The sequence below is a fragment of the Amblyomma maculatum genome, chromosome 4 (assembly GCF_055883805.1).
Source record: "Amblyomma maculatum isolate TAMU_Amacu chromosome 4, ASM5588380v1, whole genome shotgun sequence".
Lineage (NCBI taxonomy): Eukaryota > Metazoa > Arthropoda > Arachnida > Ixodida > Ixodidae > Amblyomma > Amblyomma maculatum.
In genome coordinates this window covers 164298978-164317344 of record NC_139347.1, presented here as the reverse complement: position 1 = coordinate 164317344, position 18367 = coordinate 164298978, and the positions used below count along the sequence as shown (strand labels likewise).

At 51.4% G+C, this 18367-nt stretch overlaps 1 protein-coding gene across 4 annotated transcripts in view; it reads right to left on the bottom strand.

Annotated features, from left to right (window-relative positions):
* The window catches only part of LOC146193399 (ETS homologous factor-like), a 108485-nt gene that overhangs the window by 14147 nt on the left and 75971 nt on the right, over positions 1 to 18367 (bottom strand). For all 4 annotated transcript variants that reach the window (XM_084602743.1, XM_084602744.1, XM_084602741.1 and 1 more), the window contains exons 2-4: positions 3771 to 3843; positions 3080 to 3242; positions 2206 to 2502 (exon numbers count right to left, since the gene is read on the bottom strand). In XM_084602743.1, the coding sequence (XP_084458869.1) occupies positions 2206 to 2502; positions 3080 to 3242; positions 3771 to 3809 (499 nt within the window). In that variant the 5' untranslated portion in view covers positions 3810 to 3843. The remainder of the gene's footprint in view (positions 1 to 2205; positions 2503 to 3079; positions 3243 to 3770; positions 3844 to 18367) is intronic.

The window sequence follows — 18367 nt, the reverse complement described above, 5'->3', positions numbered from 1 at the left end:
ATGAACGGGATACGAGGAGTGGACCAAACGAAAGCAACGACCGCTCAGATGTCGCTATGCTGATGTTTCGTAAGACGAAAGAAAGAAAACTTAGGCCGGCTAACGAAAAGAATAATGCGCCTCGCCGATTAATCCCCCGCACCCACCAATCGGTCGGTATCGTTGGATGGATGTTTACCAGGAAACTTAAGCGCGGTTCCGCTGAAGCGGCCAGCTTATTTGCATACCGTGATCTGCTGGCCTGTCACTGCCCGAAGCTTGCGAGGGCTGCGCTGAATCGGTCGGGTGGCCACGCTGTACTTGCCTCGAATCAATTGTACGCGCGCGCCGTAACACGAAGAGCCAGCCAGCTATTGCGCAACGAAACCCCTTAGTGACCGAGACTGATTCTGCTCTTGCTGCACGGATGGAACAAAAGGGAACAAAAATAAGCCTTTCGACGCTTGCGCTTCGTTGCCCCACTGCTCGCAACGAACTGCACGGGTCTCGGAAATGCCTCATTAGGCCACGTGGAAGGCGTTACGTGGGTCGCGGTCAACCGAACCGGCCGGCCACGTGTCCTCCCTTCTTTGCTGAAACTGTGCACAAAGTATAAGCCGCATCAAATCGCTACGGCCCTCCTCCTTGGCGGATATTGTCTTTCAGAATGTTAATGGGAGGCTTGTTCATACAGAACAGACAAAAACCGTCTTTATCGCGCCAACGGGCGTTGCGCTACCGTTGCATCTCTACATCACTACCGCCAGAACAGACGCAAAGGCGGTAAAAGCAGATGCTTTTGCATGAGGTAAGTGCTGCGACCGCATCTAATTAGGCCTAACACGAAGAGATGAGAATGTGAGATTAGATTTTTTTTTTTTTGACCTCAACTGCATGACGTCACAAAGCAAACGTGCTGCGACTGCTTGCACATAGTGGTAGCACTTCAACCTTTTACCCGGCGGTTTAAGGGCGAAGCGGTAATGCGAAAGGATAAGGTCGGGTCAGGACCACGGGTGGGACAAGCGGTATATTTGATCTCGTGAATTTTGCACCCCAACTTTACGAATTCCCAAAACGTGCATCGTGATCGCAATCAGAGCAGATATACAGGGCACTATAACGCATTGCTGAAAGTGCAACAAAAAGATGCAAGTGCGAAGCAGCTGTGTAGGGCTCGCTCTGTGACGTCAAGACTCCGGAAGGGAGAAAGAATCATTCCAAACACAGCTGTGCACGCTCGTTTGTCACAGTCTTTGCGCTCTGCCATAGAACTACGTTCGACGGTTTCATGGTGACTGATACCAGTTTCAGCATGTGACCATCAAGACTAGCCCTCCCTGGTGCATCTGGTATTGATTATCTAGATTAGATTTTGATGCTGTTACGTTCCCAAATTCGCAATTTCGTGCGCCAGCTTTCGACGTGCGTGCGTGCTCCAAGCGAATTTTAATTTTCCATGAAAACTTCGCTTGTTTTGCCTAATTTCCGGATAATTGAATTGAAACTACGTTGTTCCGTCTCATGCAGTAAGTCCTCAAAAGACAGCAGCCACTAGCGTACAAAATGGTAACTTATTCGGCGTACCGTTTAGGCGCTGCTGACTTCCTATCCCCATTGATGGGCGGCTTCACAACATAGAGCTCAGCCGCGCAGCAAAGCGACTTCCCTTCACAAGCTGTACTGCTGACGGGAAGGCACCTTTCAAGACTCTGAAGTTATATTTCGAGTCTGGAATTACAGCAAGACTGGATGATCCACTCATGCTATAAATAGACTTTCACCTTGGGCACTAGTGTAATTCAATAACGTAAAGGGAACAATGGTGCAGCAGCGCGTCCTAACAGTAGTAACTTCCAACGCAGTTGCAAGTTCACCTCCTTATTGAGGCCACTGGAACAGCTTCCTGGGGATACTGGTTATCTTATTGCGTTACGAAAAGTAGATACAATTACGCGACACAAAAGAAGCAGGGAACATTACCATACCAGAGTTTCATTTACGGAGTATCTAATATCTACCTTTCAGGCGGTTAACTCACTGCCTGAAAGTGTCGCAAACTGTTGCGCTTAAAGTATCATGCAACAAATACGAGCTTCACTGGGCATCTTGAAGACGCGGCGCATATGAAACCAACCTTCACATTTGCCAATTGATTCTTTTTTTCCTTCAAGGCCTGCTTCGAGATGCCGCGAAAGTGCCACTACACGAGAAGACAGTACTCACTGCGCGACGCTGTCGCTGCTGCGGTGCTGTTTCCAAGCAGTCGCTGTACCTCGTCGTACAGGCGGTGGCCGTACGAGGGAGCATGTGCGCGGAACTCGTCCAGGCTCATACGGCACAGGTGGTCGCCGGTGAGGGAGGCGAACGCGGTCATGTTGATGTCGTCGTCGACGATCTCGAGCTGATTGTGGCTGGTCCATGCCACCAACCACTCGATCACGTCCTGCGACTGCCAGTGCTGGATGGCAGTGTTCTGCCACCGCTCCCCCAGGTCCAGCATGTCCGCCGGGAACGTGTCGCCTGCGGCAGCAGGCGGCCAAGCTTTGCAGCTCCAGTTCGCCAAGACTGTGCCGCGAGCCGCCGAACGCGCGAATCGGCGGCAGTGAGCGCGCTCATGCAGTGCCTATGACGTCGCAGCGATGGATGCATTTTACGCACGTAGATGGATCGGCCTAACAATGCCGCCGCTGATGGGTGTTGGGAGCATCGGTATTTTATAATTCATACGTCCCGAAGTAGACGCCTTAAAAGAAAAAACCAATACGTACGCACACTGATGCCGTAAAGTTCCGGCGCATCAGTCGGAGACGGAAAAGCCCAGAAGTGCCAGCAGCATCTATCTGCCTTATTCCCCGTTTCTCCATTTTGTTTTCTGCACTAAGGCGTATGCAGAACCGGGAAACTATTCTCCTCGCGAGATTCTTCGTGACCACACCACGCGCACAGCAAGATTCGTGTCTGCACCTGCCGCCGTACTGTGTATGCCCGACACTGTTCGGCAGAGTGTTCTGCAGTATACTTTCCGTCGCACAGAACGCGCTGTGTTTACATTACGAGCAGATAGAATGAACGTTCCCCGGTGGCTGTGTGTACTTACCTTCGATAGGTATGTGCCTAGAAAGAGCCATGTGGTCCATGTGTTGTAAAGAGGGTGTCACGTGGTCTGGGCAGTCAATGCCGATGGGCTGCAGGTTGCAGTAGGCGTTTTTGTCCTCCTCCGACGGGTCGTACATGTACTGCTCTTCCGGGCTGAACGGGGACTGCACGAGGACAAGGAAGTGCCATTTCCTCACACGTCTACCACATGTCTGCTCTCCCTCCAACGTTTAAGCACATGCACAGCCATCAAGGACGTTACAGACATACTGATCTTCGTGGAACAGAAATAACTTGTGAACAGTAAGAGTGACATTTTACTTAATACCTAATGCAGGATTAGAGATTGTGCCTTTTTTTTATTTCTATACCAGAGAAGTAATATGTTTTCTTTGCTTTTTGTACCTTGCGAGTATTACGATTCGAAGGGCTTTGTGGCATCTAGCGTAGACCAAAGAGGGCGAAAAAGCGGTTTTAAGAAGCGCTCCCAGAGGTCACAGAATTGAGGCAGCAATAAAATATCAAGTCTACCTACGGCTGGCGAATAAATGACAAATGGCAAAAAGCTTGCGATTTAATAATAGGTCAAGATGTAAGAAAAATATCTCCTAGACTGGATTTGCGTGCACACCTGACATATATAATATTCTTTATCACTCCGAGCGTCAAATGTCGGTGAAGTCATCGCTTACCTCATGGGTCCCCATGAGGTCTGTCTGGTTGAGCATCATCCTGTATGCGAGGTTCTGTGTCCTAGACTGGACTCTGCAACGATACAAAAATACGGAGAATGGGTAAGGTGAGTGTGATCATTTCTGCATGCTCCAGTTGATAAAAAGCGGCTACTTTTGAACGGACATTTCACATTCCTGCGCCTCGGTGAAAGGCGTTGACAGTTTGCTTTACAACCTGCCTGGTATTCTTATGGTCGCGAATCATGACATGATAACTATCGCGTTGACCACTGCCTCACTTGTGCTGTCAATGACAGATATGTTTCCCCCTCACAGTTAAATCCACTGAACACGTCTGCAGAGAAGGCTTACATTAAGACTTCCAGCACGACCGTCTCCACCATAAAATGGCCACGTGGAAAGTATACAAAAACTTCACACGTCCATTTTGAAAACATTTGAAACAGCTTGCGAAATCCTTGAAAGCCCGCTTTCGAGAAGTAAGAAACCCGCACCCACTGATACCTGCACGCCGTTACGACAGAGCGCGCCACCGTCGTACGCCGCTGAACATCCACTGAGACAGGTCTGCTTACCGACGTACGCGACAAGCCGGACTAGCAGCTACGAAGCGTGACACAAAAACGCGCGGCATGAAAAGGGTACAAGCGAGTAGCAACAAAACGACTCCTGTCACGAGCGCGTCACGCTGCCATCTTGAAATGACATGGACCGCCGCCGCCGCCGAGACGGCCACGGGGACCGTTCGAGCTGGGACAGGCGCGCGGAATGGGCCGGCGTATGATCCCCTCTGCCCATGCATGCGTGCCAAAAGGAGACTGTCATGTGAGCCGCGCTTCTTGACCCTGTGTCGTGTTTCCGTAAGGACTCCGACGTGACATGTACCAAACAGAGATGTCAAACAATGATTCATCAAAAATGCGTAATCTTGCCGTTAGGTGGCGCGCTGGATTTCATCCGTACGCTGTGCGCAAAATGCTACTCGACACTAGGCGCCGGCGGACACATAACTGTACCGTACAGTTGACAAAGCATGTGAACGGCAAGTTTCGAAGGCGACGAACAGAGAAGTGCGACGAGGAAGGACGGCAGTAATTGCTCGCGCTTCGACGCAAAGTGGGAAACAGCGGATCCTGGCCGCTTTTTTATTTCGCTTTACACCACTGTTTTTGTGCCGACGCCACCATGGTCGACAGACGCCGTTAATACGGCGTTCTACCCTCATCACAAGGCTACCGCGGTTCAACGCAGATATCTGGGCAAGTAGGTAGAAATACACAGCTAACATAGGCTTCCGCTGCAAGGAGCGGTCCCACGTGTGAGTCGTTGTCGCAAGTGAAGCTGCTATCGGTGCCGCCAAACGTGGAGGCTCGAGGCGCTGCTCCCATCCAGTACACCGGCGGACGCACGCACACCCACGAGGGAACAGGCGCGCCGGCAAAACAGTGCGGCACGCGGCTATTCCTGAAAGGGGTAGGGCAGAGTACGCGAAAGAGCGGCACTATTTTGTCTTTTGCAGAGAGGCGCTTCAGTTGTAGAGAATAACAGTACAGTGACCTCCCACCCAGTTCGTACTATGATCTTGGCACATCTATAGTCATTTACGGATTAGATTGGCGCAGCATCTGTTCCGCAAACTTCAAGCCCAATTTAATCTATGAGAAAGCCAAGTACCTGTTTATGAGACGACAGAGTGCAATATAGAAGAGGTGGGTCCCCAATGCTCGCACAATTCTAACGCAGTACTTGCCTTCTTGGAGACGGACACTCTGCTGCTAGCCAATCCTTATAGATTCTTTATCTTTCTTGCCCTTTTACCTAGCTCCAAGAATGCACATTGCAAGCAGTTGTCTCCGAATTCGATCCTCTGCCTTTACTTCCCGTGGTTCTCCTTTAGAACAGGCGTAAATAACAAGGTCTTTCACTTGCATAAATAGTCGGAGAAAGTTCACGACCTAATAGAGTGTAAGGCTCTTCTAAGCTCATTTATGTTTCAGGGAACTATCGCTCCACGGGCACTCATGAGAATCGTCATTCGCGATTCAAGGAACTATCGTTCCATGGGCATTCAGCAGGACTGTTTTGAGCGTGTCAGTACAAATGGTCAAGAGTGCACACAATCGTGTCTAAACGCAATATCCTAGAAGACAGCCGCGTTTCATACTGCTCGCTGTCTGAAAGAGAGCAGCAAACGCAGAAGCGTCGTGTGCAATAATTAGCCTACTGTCATTAAATCGCTGATTACATGCACATAAAAACGACGCTACCGTAACCTGTACCACCCCGGCAGCAGATAAAGCGCTGCAAAAGGCGCCTGTGTGGACAGGTAGCAGTCGACCATTTAGCGTCGCAGTGCGATGGGAGTGTCATATGAAATCAAAGTACGAGTAGCAACGTGCAGGCGGGCACGGTAAAATATATCACGCGAAGGAATACAAACTTACGACAGATGGGCCCCTTATAGACAAACTGGACGCGACAATTTCGAACAGAGCGCGTGTTTAGTAACCACGCACAAAAGAGCACGCACAAAGAAAGCATTCAACGCCAAGGAATAAACCGTCTAACTAGGAAGCGCTGATAACTGCTGATGAGATGACAGGCCAATTTAAAAGCGCCGTTTGTGACAGACAAAACCATCGAGTTCAACGCAGCGGGAAATTGCCGAGCAGCAGCAAACTAAGACAAGTGCGATTTCGGCGCCGAAGCGCGCATTCCATCACGACTTTATACCAGCCGTCGCGCATCTGCCAAGCCAAGCAAATTGCACGAACGTAGTACGCCTAGCGGACCATTCAAAACGTGGCCGGCTTCTTTTCTTTTTTTTTTTTTCTTTTTGCTCCAATCTGTCAGAGAACGACCATACCGCTGCGTTCAGCGTTCACGGCGAGCCGAGTGGACCTGAAAAACAAAAAAACGGGCATGGGCAGCTGCTGGGCAACCCGCAGGACGTTTCTATCGAGAACCCTCGGATGACCACCGTCCAGCGATCGGCCCCCTGAGTAGTGCCTTTCTGCTTTTATATCGGCGCAACGCGAGGATGTCCTGTCGCGCATGTCAGTTCCGCGTGGCGAGCACGTCGCCCAGGCCGTCCGCAGGACGCGTGCACGGGCGCCATTAAGCCCGAAAAGGCAAGCCGAGAAGAGGCAGAGAAGCCCGTTGCGCTACGAGCAAGCAGCAGAGACACAACGTGACGCGAGCATTAGGGGGTTGCCTGGGCCGCCGTTCCGCTCCCAAGATATCATTCTAATCGGCCGTTCGCCACGCCGTCCCATCGCTGCCAGACTAGTTCGTCGAGCGGCCGGCAACATTTCGGGACCGGGTAGCCCTCTCTCCGCGTCCTACGCGTGCGTTCGGGGCAGCAGCCCAAGATGCGTGAGCGCACGGGCACAGCTGGCGATACGGATGAATCCTTCGTCGCTACCTGCACGACGACGTTGCTGCTCTTGTTGGAAGCCATCGTCGATAGGCCGCTTCTTTTCTTGGGCTTTGCGCGCGCCGGCACCCGGACTGTCATCCAGTGTAGACGAGACAGCGCCTATGTTTGAACGAACACGTATCGAGGCGCTGATGCAATGTTCCCGACCACAGGAGACGCCCATGACTTCGGGGTGGCCACGAGTTCATGGTGGCAAGATGCGTAGCATTGGCAAAGCCCATCACGTCTGTCGTTGCTGTGCGGTGATCCAGATCGAGAGCAGGCGCATAATTTTATTGCGAAAGCAATAATACGACAGTCAAAACGAGACCTCGGGTAGCCGCAGCTACGCCGTGAAGAGGCGTAGCTAAGGTCTCCTCATAAAAAAAAAAAATCGGCCTGCCATGACATTTGAATTCACGTTACCCCTGTGCCATGGGCAGGAGCTGCCAACTCGGGTCGCTCCTTTCATACGGGAGGGTGATATCAGAATCAGCCTGCCAGAATCGTTCGCATTCTCGTTACCCCTACAACATGCAGGCACTTTCATACGGCTTGGTTGAAGCGTCACTTTATATGCGGGTTGGTAGCTCACGCTCTCGCCTCATACCCTTAAAGGATGAGCTTAAGTGTCTCCAATAATGTAGCACCTTACACTGATATTGCGTGATAGGGGAATAATGTAGCAGGCAAAAGAAGCTTCCGCCGTTGCTTTCGCAATTCAACCAGGGTTAACCAGAGCTAAACCACAACAAATGTTTTTTTTTTTCTTTCTGCTCTGCTCTGACGCGATGGTAGCCTGGATGAGTATTTCATTCAAACATCAAACCCTTCTCTCTTGCACACCGGTTTTTGGATAATAATGCTGTCTAAATGTAGCAATAGGATCAGCTAGAATTTCTTCACCAGGAGCTAGTATATTCGCGTTCTTACTTTGAAGGTATTGTCTTCCTCCTCTTCGGGTTTGGAGTTGACGCTGAAACTGCATAGACACTTCCTCTCTGTATGCCCAGCCTCATGCCTAGCAATCACAGTTACTACACCAAGGAGCTTTTGTGTCATCATTGCCTCTCAGTAAATGACACAGCTTCTTCCCAAACGGTTGTCAGCCCCGTACGGATGGATGAAATGCGGTCCGAAACCAAGTGCAAAACCGGCGGGGATCCCCGGAGCGGTGAGCGGTGTGAAGCTCCCAGAATGATGGGAACACGGCGGGCAGCCTCCTCTCATTCGACACCTCTTCCTGCGCCTTCCAAGCTCCTTCTCGGTTCCTTTCGAAGTCCGATCGTGGCAGCCACTGCCCCGCAGAGTCGTTCGGACGGGCGGGGAGAGGGCGACGATAATAAGCATCGCCACGGAGCAGCGAGAGCGCCTAACCGAATAACCCAGATCCGCGGACACCAGTGCGGCTTCCCAATTAAAGCGCCCCGGGCAGGGGAAGGGCAGCGACGCCGCGAACGCGGATGTTGAGCGGCGGCGCCCGCGGGGAAGACGACGACGACGACGACTCCTTATCGGACGACCTTCCACGCCTCTCGACCGGCCCTCCAGTGGGTCACCGCTCCGCGCGCGCGCCGCGGCACGGAGTTGTCACGCGGGCCCACACCGCCTACTCTCTGCGAACAAAAAAAAAAAAAAAAGAAAGAAAGAAAAGATCTGAATGGACGCTTTCTGTGTGAGCTATCCTCAACGAGAGCATGCAGGCGCTCCTGTATAGTGATTCGGCGTCTATTTCGCCCATATACAGCAGCACAAAAATAGCACCTGCGATGTACCCCGCCGCGGTGGCTCACTGGTTACGGTGTTACGGCGCTCGACTGCTGTTATCACGGCTTAAGTGGCAACTTTTCGAAGGAGGCGAAAAGCAAGGCGCCCGTGTGACGTGCCAAGTGAGTGCATGTTAAAGAACTCCAGTTGGTCCACATTTCCGGACCCCTCCACTACGGCGGATCACATAGCATCAGTCGCTTTGAGAGGTTAAACCCGACAAAGAAATAAAGCGAGATGCTGCGATGCGTTAATTGTAAGCGTAAAACTGCTGTGTGTGCCGAGTAAGCGCGCCACAGAAGCAAAATGTGGGAAGGAACCGTTATATCATCTCGCCGCCTTTAGGATAGAGCGAACCTAGCTACCGTTTTATTTTTCGTTTCTTTAAAGTAGGCAAGGATCTCTTCTGCTCAGTTGGGCGTCGGCCGATTCGACAGGAGCAACCCGACACCTCCAGGAAAGGCTCGAACTGGCAGGAATCGTACTCGGAACCGCATAAGCAAGCGGACCCCAGTTGTCAGCATGTTACAGTTTAAAATGCGTGTGCACAGTTCGAGAAGCTACACCACGAGCCTCCCTCCAACGAAAACCCGTTGCAGCGCTCAGTCACAGCCTCCGGCGATCTGGTGTGTGCCACCCGTGTGCCTTCTCTGCGGCAGAGAGAAGCCGGTCTAGCCCTTCTGCTCCACCGTGACGGGGGAGGAGTAGTCGTGGCGCCGCGCTGACCCATTGCGACCCGAGACGACCTTCGCCGCCGACAAGGTGGCACGGGGCAAAAGGGGGGAAGTTCTGAGAAACGCGGTTCCGCATTTTCCAACGAGGCGTCTTCGCCCTTCGTTGCGCGCACGAGCCCACACAACGGGAGCATGTACTATGAGCGCGCGGTTCATTACAACCTGAATGCCGTAACGCCCCTCCGAGGTTTCCATTGCGAGACCATGATCACTCTGCTCTGTGCTGAGGCGAATGCTGCTCAAGATTTGCTCTGTGTCAAATTGAACACCGCCGCCATTAGGAGACATCGCGGTAGGGGAACGAAGCCGTTTCGAAACGCGATTGCATTGCAATCCACCGGGGCACCACAACACGACTCTGCGCACGGTAATAACATACAAAAAAAAAATACAAAGCGCCAGAACGAGCATAACAAATCCCAGTGTATACGTATAAAGCCACGAGGCATCAAGGCGCGCTGAAGGGACGCGCATAGTGGTGCCCTTAACCATATCCCTATGTCCGAAGTTCCGGAGAGCCGTGACATACAGCAGAGGTGCCATGAGTGTGACACCACAAATGGGCCGAAGAGAAATCCAGCACCCGTGGAACATTCGACGACGGTTGTGCGCAAATCCACTCGCAAATGTTGCATCGCTGGGTAATTACGAGCTGTAAAAGAAACATGGCTAAAGGCAGATAATGCGCCACATCGCATATAGCGGCAAAAACAGGCCGACACGAGAGCTGCTTCAAGCCTTCTCGTTCCTGCAAATCCCCTTCATCCGGCAACAGTCATCAAGTCCGTGGTCGCCCCGTCCCACCGTAGTCCTCGAGGTCAGATCAGCCTCATCAGCGCGCTCTTCGCGGCGCGCCGCCAGTTCTGCGTCCTCGCAAAGGGCGCCACCCGGCCCCGGCAGTGCGTCTCTGGTGGCCACGCCTCAATTAGGGAAGCGGAGGGCGCGCTTTATGTTCGCTACCGGCTCGTCTCTTCTGGCCGTTTACTCGTTCGATGTAGCACTCTATGGTCACAGACAGCAGAAACGTCATCAGCGCATCTACGCGCCCGTTCTGCTCGCTGTATTCGGCTCTGGTGAAAATATCTTTTAAACTTTAAAAGCGTCTACGCTCTGAGCCTTGCGTGAAAGATGCATTCAACAAGGCACTCGACTTCGAAGTTCGAACACCTCTAGCGCAGCGGAGCAGCGGCAGTGGTGGTGATTTTCTTTTATTCGGTGTCAGCCCCTTTCGCCGTAAAAAGGAGTTGCGGACTTCGCAAACAGCTCAGCTCGCGTCCCCTTTGAGATTTGCGAGTATGGGCAGTACGATGAAGCAGCGCGTCGGTGCTTGAAATTAGCACCATGCGTTTTGCTTTTTGAATATTAGAGTATTCGAAGCCGAGTTTCAGAGATACGAGGTTTAACCTCCTACGTTTAAGCGATCAAATACTGCGGCGTACAGCGGGACACGCTCCGCGTGATGAACTAAAGGCCCTTCTAATGGAAAAACAACTCTTTTCGCGAGAAAACAAACATTTTTCACCATCGTCATGACGCGCGGTCTTGATAAATACTCTATGCAGCGAGGACGAAGTCAGAAATTCCAGCCGCGAAGGCGTTAATAGGAAGATCGTGGACACTAACGAGCGCCCGTTTAGAGACAAAGGAGCGCGTGTTAAACAAAACAAATGCCCTAAGGGGTGCCAGAAATTTCTTCTCATATTTCATATCCGGAACAAGGAAACGACGCAAACAACCTAGGAAAGAGGTATACATACTTAATGCCTGCAGGTCAGCAGAGAGGTTCGTCTCAAACCTCGCGTCCAAAGAGCGAGGAGGACGTCGCAGAAAACTCTGGCCGCGAAACGGTGGCGCAAATTGCACCCGTCGAAGAAGAGCCACTTACGTCCTTTTTTGGCAACTGTTAAAATGCTTGATGGCGTTTAATTGCGACGGCGCCGGACAAATAGAGACGTCAAAGCAGCTCCGAGGAGTCGGCCTAGACCGGCAGCAGCCTGTCGCACGGATTGCACATCAACCGGGTAGAAATGCGGCACTTTGAACGCGCGAAGCCGGACCGAACAGTACAAACAACAGCCCGCGAATTCTGGAAGTGGCCATTAATGGATGCCGGGGACGTAAACACGATGCCGTTCTCTAAGCTTCCACAGTATGGTCTCCAAAACACCATCTGCCGTAAGCAAGACTGAAAGAGAAAACCCCAAAGACAATGGCGACCCAGGAGGACAGAGGGGAATATATATGTATGGAAACATTTTTCCCAAGGGAATACAAGAGGCTGATGTGAGTATCACGTGGATGCCATGTAACCAAGGCTGACATGAAGTTTGGAAAGCTTCAGGCTACTCTAAAAGGCGCTAAAATTCGCAAGAAAGAGGGCAGATGACATTGACTCTCGCGCAAGAACACGAAAAATAAAGAAAGAGTCAACCGTGCCCTTTCAGCCCGAGAAACAATTTAACAGGCTTCACCCTGGTTAGGCTGATGATGCCTTGCGCAAGCAAGGCGAAAGCCCTTCTAGGCTCACGGAACGAAATCCCGCGTGCGAGAGTTGTGCGCGAGACATTGCGCGAGATTGCGAGATTTACTATCAACGCCTTTTGTTAGGGACCATTTGACAGCCAGAATCTCGCACACAAATCCAACGACTCCTGTTAGGAAACGTTGGATCTATGCTCGAGATTCCAAAATATGTGTTCTTGTCGAGCGTTCCTGCCATCTGCAATCCCACATTTGAACGCGCGCCAAGGAACGCCCCGCGACCGGAGCAATTGCGTACCGTGCAAATTCGCACTAGCCGGAGAGTGTGACAGATATTGCGCATTTCCTTTCCTGTAAACCAATTATAATTATACGTAGCACAGCAACGAACGCCGATAAGAGGCAAACGATGAGAAGCAAATGATAGGAGAGAAAGTGCATAGGCTTTCGCCATTCTCCTCTTAAGAGACATCTAAGAGGCGCTCTAATATTTGGAATACCAACGCAGGGACACGTGAACTGTGATGTTACGATATGGCGGGCAAATCAGGAGCCAGGCACGACTGTTGACGACATTCTTGCTCGGCCCTGGTGTCCGTATGGGTGCTTTCGAAACAAAACAACATCACAGGGCATGAGCGTAATACGGTGCGCCGAAAGGCTATGGCTGCAGGAAAGAAGCGGCGCAATGCCTTTGGCGGAAATCTCGCCTTGAGCTAATTCCTGGCGATCGAAATGGAGAGATTGCTTATTAGCGTCAAAATATCGCAGCTAGTGCAGTTGGTTGGCGAGCCAAACGAAGACAAGAAAAGAGCGCCTGCATTTTACCGGCTGAGTACCCTTTCCGTCACGACGTCAGCGACGCCAACAGCGGCGCACTCAGCCGTGAGGGGTGCACACCAGCTGTATTTCAAGGAAGCGGACGAGATTTCCAACTGGCTCCCCTCAACTCAGCCGCAAACCGACGACGCCAGGCAACGACAGGCAGTTGGAGGAACGTTGAACTTTGTGAGGCCACCCCGGGTACCCTCTATGCGCTTCGCTCGCGGTGGCCGTTTGCTCAAGGAGAGGGCAGGAAATATCTATAGCATATCTAACCAGCGAACGCACTCACTCCGACACCACAGGTGCCGAGCGAGCGGGCGAACCTGGAACAGAACGAAGCCTGAACGTCCCTGCGCCGGCACGTTCATGAACGCTTGGTCACATCGCGGCACCGCTGCTAGAAGCGAGCGGTGTCTGCATCTGAGCGGCGTCTACTAAGCGCTGCGATAATAACCGGATGCGAGACCTGCAGAACCTTGTTCCCCACTGCGATGACCACTTCAACGATAGCTAATAGTGATCCCGGAAAACAGTGTAAACTGAAGTTTTCTCTGATAAATGTTGCCTCTAACTTTCGTTTTCTCCTTTCCGTTGACTTCCTGGAACGGTGACATCGCTATCTGGACTCTCGGATCATCTCTCGCTTTTTCTTTTTTTTTCACAAACTTATTTCTGCTTTAATATGTGCCTTTTTTGTATATTTGATTCGTCTTCGTGTAAATAGCAAACGGCTTTAAACCTGACAAAGATCTGCCAGCCGAGCTCCTTCTTTTATTTGCGTTTTTTTTTTTCTGAGAACAAAGCGAAATCCGGCGTCTTTAGTAGCAGCGATGCCACATTAATATCATGTGTTTGCGGGCTCGTTATTTCGAAGCATCTACATTAAAACGAAGACTGCGATGTTGGGACCAGATGCCGTCGGATGGAACGAGCAGCACTCCGATTTGCACTGGCTGATTTCACTGTTTTACTTGCTCTCCAAAACTTCATCAGTGCTTGTTATCGCAGTTACAATTTAACCTGCACGCAGTAAACGCCTACAACTACGTTTCCCTTCTTTTTTGATGATCAGGTGTCACGGAACGATAGGCGGCATATCATCGTAAAGCGCCAGAGGATGCAGTCCCAGAATTGCGCTTCGCCTAGTTTAACAGTGATGTGCAACCCCCTCACGGTCAACGTTGAAATGGCAACGCGGGCTTGTTGGCATCCCACACCGCACAAACAGCGCAAGAACCACCGATGGCCACGAGAGGAGAGAGAACACATCACGAAGGTATCTTCTATGCCTCGTCGACTGTGGCGCTGTTCACGCTATCTAGGCAAGGATTCATCGGACCTTAGGGAGCATTTCGCGTCCTATTCACCACGCAGATTTTGCTGACTTCCTTGCTCCGATAACACCTTTTCGGTTACCGGTACCAACAATCCCAGCTCCAACCCACGTTACAGCAAGCAGACCACGGGTTCATTCCTTTCCATCGGGTGCATAGAGAGGTGGATCCTGGGCCGCTACTCAGTTTATATGCACTTCATAGCAGAAATAGGAGCTGGAGCAGCGCTCTCCGTGCCCCGAAGCACGCTCACTGCAGCGAGACACGCCTGGCTGCGCATCCTGTTCCTGCCTTGAACTAGCTGCTTCACCTGGCTCGTTGCGCCCGAAAACAACGGCCACCCCGAAGCTCTATGCGCTGGCTTTTTTTCTCCCTCTCTCTCTTCTTCCATTTTCTTGCTATTTGGGTCCCCCTTTCATTCCCCTGCAAGTATAGCGGCGGCTCTATCGGCACCCTTTAGGCGTCCAGGGCCGCTAGCGCTGCATACGTGATTCGGTGCTACTCGTTCGCTATCCTCTGCTCCTGCGTTGCGGCGCTTAAGCCGTTCAGCGCTCCAGCTGCCGGTCAGGTGGGCGGAGCCACGTGTGCGCTTCCTCGTACAACAAGCGGCCTTGATTGAGAAGATGTGGTGCGCGTCGCCGGAGAGGCGATAATTGCTGCGCGTTGACGACGCAGGCAGCCGCGGTTCAAGGCGAGCCGAGAATGGAAACTTTTGCTGCTCCAGCCAAAGAGCCTCATCCAAGAATGGAATCTATTTCGGAACTCTAGAGTCCACTCTACTACCGGTTCTTCTTAAGAAAATGGGAAGGGGCAGAGAAAATATTAGGGGGACACTTAATCACCGAGTTAAGGATTTGACACGATAGCGGCCTGTGGCCCCCTGAGGTGTTGCCGCATCGAGGAATAGACGCAGATCAGCAGTCAGCATTCCGAAATCTGTTTTCGGACTTGACGCTGAGATGCCATCTGTCTTGGCAATCACGTAGTACCAGGTCTCGATCAGCTCCGTGCGCCACGCTTTGTGCCGGCAGATATGGTTTTCAGGTTAGAAAGAGCGTATGCGTATAGGCTGTTGCTAACCCTAAAAACGGTAGAAAGCTTTTATGGGGCTGCATCTCGCTGTGTATGCGGGAATAGAGTAGGAATGCAGCTCCCTGCTGATGCTGCCCTCTTAACAGTGCCAAGTGCCCAGGTAAACGTCGACACCGATGGTGCAGCAAATAAGATAACGCCTGACGGAAAGATAAAGAGAGAGAGACAGATCAGACGGATACCAGAAGGAAGAGTGGGTCTCTTCTGCACTGCTGAAAGCTTCGACAAATAATCTCAAATCGGTCCTATAGCACAACCAAAAGCAATCTTCTGTAAACGCAGGACCGCGGTCCTCGCAGACAAGTCAGGCTCAATCCAAAAAGAACACGGCGAGTGACTGGAACAACTGGCACGAAGAAAGCACATAGCATGCAAGGACACGGGAGGAGCTTGCTTTGAAAGAGCAACGAGAGGACCAAAGCAAATGTCTCCAACCTTCACGACAAAAACTGGAAAGCAAACAGCAAGCGACAGCTGAAAAAAAATAGCATGAACTGCTCTTTGGGACAGCGCCCGCTTACCAAATGGCTTCTTTCTGGATGCGCAGAACATTAGCTGACGCTACCAGCAAAGAAAGATCAGCGGCCACACAAAAAAAATGCGCAAGGCGAGCAACAGAGCAGAGCGCGAAACGAGCGGCAACTAGCGGTCGCGCAGGCGTGATCCCGAAAATTGCAGAAGCTAACAGAGCGCCGCGAACGCCAAAGCCTGAGGCTGACCGTGTTGTTGTTGTTGTCGTTATTGTTTTTGCAGCTACTGTTAATCGCCACTTGGTGGGTAGGTCTTCGCAGGCGTATAAATTTCGGCATTCAGAGAGCGGAGGAGCCCGAAGAGCAGAAATGTGGACGCCGCACGAACTCACGATTAGAGCGCACCGCTCACGGCCAGCGGGGAGCGCGAAGGCGCATCGAGTGCCCATGGATGAACGAACGCGGCGTTGTTTCTCACTGGGATGGACGCCGGGTCGTCCGCGACCACGCGGGACGGAATAGAGCTGCTTCCCTAATGCTTTAAAGAAATAAGTCAGGAAAAAAGGAGAAAGAAGGAAACGCTGCTGCACATGGCGTGTTTGTGTGCCATGCAACACTACGAACGTCTCTTCCAAATACGCGCGCGGGAAGCTACCCTGCGCAACACTACAGCCAGCGTAGCTGTTGTTCACAAGGGACGCGCGTGTGCACGAGTTTCTGAATGACGAGTAAAAATGTTCAACGCAAACTTCGTAGCACTTATAAAAAGTACTGTGTTCATAATTGCATTTAGACAGCTTATAATCCCAGGGGGCGAAGAATGGGTTGAAACGTTATGATGCATGGCTATTGTAGTTTTAGCCCTCTGGATCGCAACCATAGTGTGCCACGCGTACGCTAAATAAAAAAAGCAAGCGTGTTTTCTTTGAAATGCGGCAGATTTCAATTGCAACAATGTCTTATATCTAAATATCCGCTGGTTGTTTTTAGAGTAAAACGTACGGAACAGCTGAAAGCATCAAATAACGGTCACGTATCAGAATTTCTATGCTGCAAGCGAAGCACCGCTGATAATACTATCGAGTATAAGAACACAGACTTCTATCAAGAAGTAACGGAGGATGACTGTGCGCTGCGAAAAATGTCTTCACCGCGTAGAAGCCCGTGTCGTGCGTGTGACTTTTGAGGCTAGCTCTCCTGACCTCGAACGCGGACCGCAGGGGAAGCATTTTCAATTAGCGCGCCAGCTATGCTAGCTTACGGGAATCGCTCGTATGTGCCACCCCCTGGCAGTGCAGCATATAAATCAGAGTCGGCCGACAGTGAGCAATTAGATGCAACCTCCGCGTAGCGAGAGCAGCGACACTTATCTCGACTCACGGTGGGTGGAAGTATACGGGCACGTCCGGCGTACCGAGCGGCTCACAACAATTGTGTGCACACACAGCGCCGTGACCCTCAAGTGCGACCGCAGAAGGGAGAAAGTGAACGGATATAATCGCCGCAACACGCCGACCACTCTTCACTTTCAGGCTTCGTGCGAACATGGGGCCCGCGCCGCGGCGACCTCCTGTGTCGCAAGGACTGCCTCCTTTTGTTCTCTCGGACCGAGGACGACACAGGGCAGCCGCTTTCTTGCGCACCCCTTATCACCGCGCATATCTCATCTCGCAGCATTCTTATCTTCACTTTTGGCCTAAGAAAAAATTAATTTAAGGGAGCGTTTAGTTCCTTAAGCTCGCTTCGTGTTGCATTACCCCCTGCGACCCAATTCCCTGGCTGACCTTCAGTCAAGCTAGCCGTAAGAACTACTCCGACTTCAGCCCAGGGTCGGCAGGCAGCAGCCACCAATGGGAGCCGCCCTGTCAGGAGTCTCTCGTTTATCTCGACAAGACGTACAGGCACGCAGACTGTTTTCATAAGCTTGCCCTTCCAACAGAATCTCTCCCTGTCTCTCACTCACGCTGCCACCCCTATCCCCTGCTTGTTTAGCCTGTTTGTCGGCAGCCTCTCGTCTTCAATAAGGCAAACGAAGCGACAGCATCGGTAGTCCTCGAGCACCTCAAGCGAGTCTTTGTTTCTAGAGGTTAACATCCGCTGTCACGGAGAAGGCAGTTGATAAAGTAGTGTCTCAGTACGACGAGGAAAATAATTATGAGCTTAGTGCAGCGGCCTATGATGGTATATTTCAGCAACTTTGTTTCCTGCCTGCTAGTAAAATTGTTTGTTTTGCTCACGTGGTATATTTGTGTGCCTATATAATTCGCTCATACGTCTGTGTCAGTAGCTAATAATTTGCATTCTTATATTGTTGTAACTTGCTTATGTGTGCCAGCCATACTACAGTTCACATTTGCTTTAATACTGATTGCTGTTCTTCTTTTCCTTTTTTTTTTTCTTTTATTGTACCCCACTCCCCTCTGTAATGCCCTCGGACCCTGAGGGTACTGAAATAAATAAATAAATAAATAAA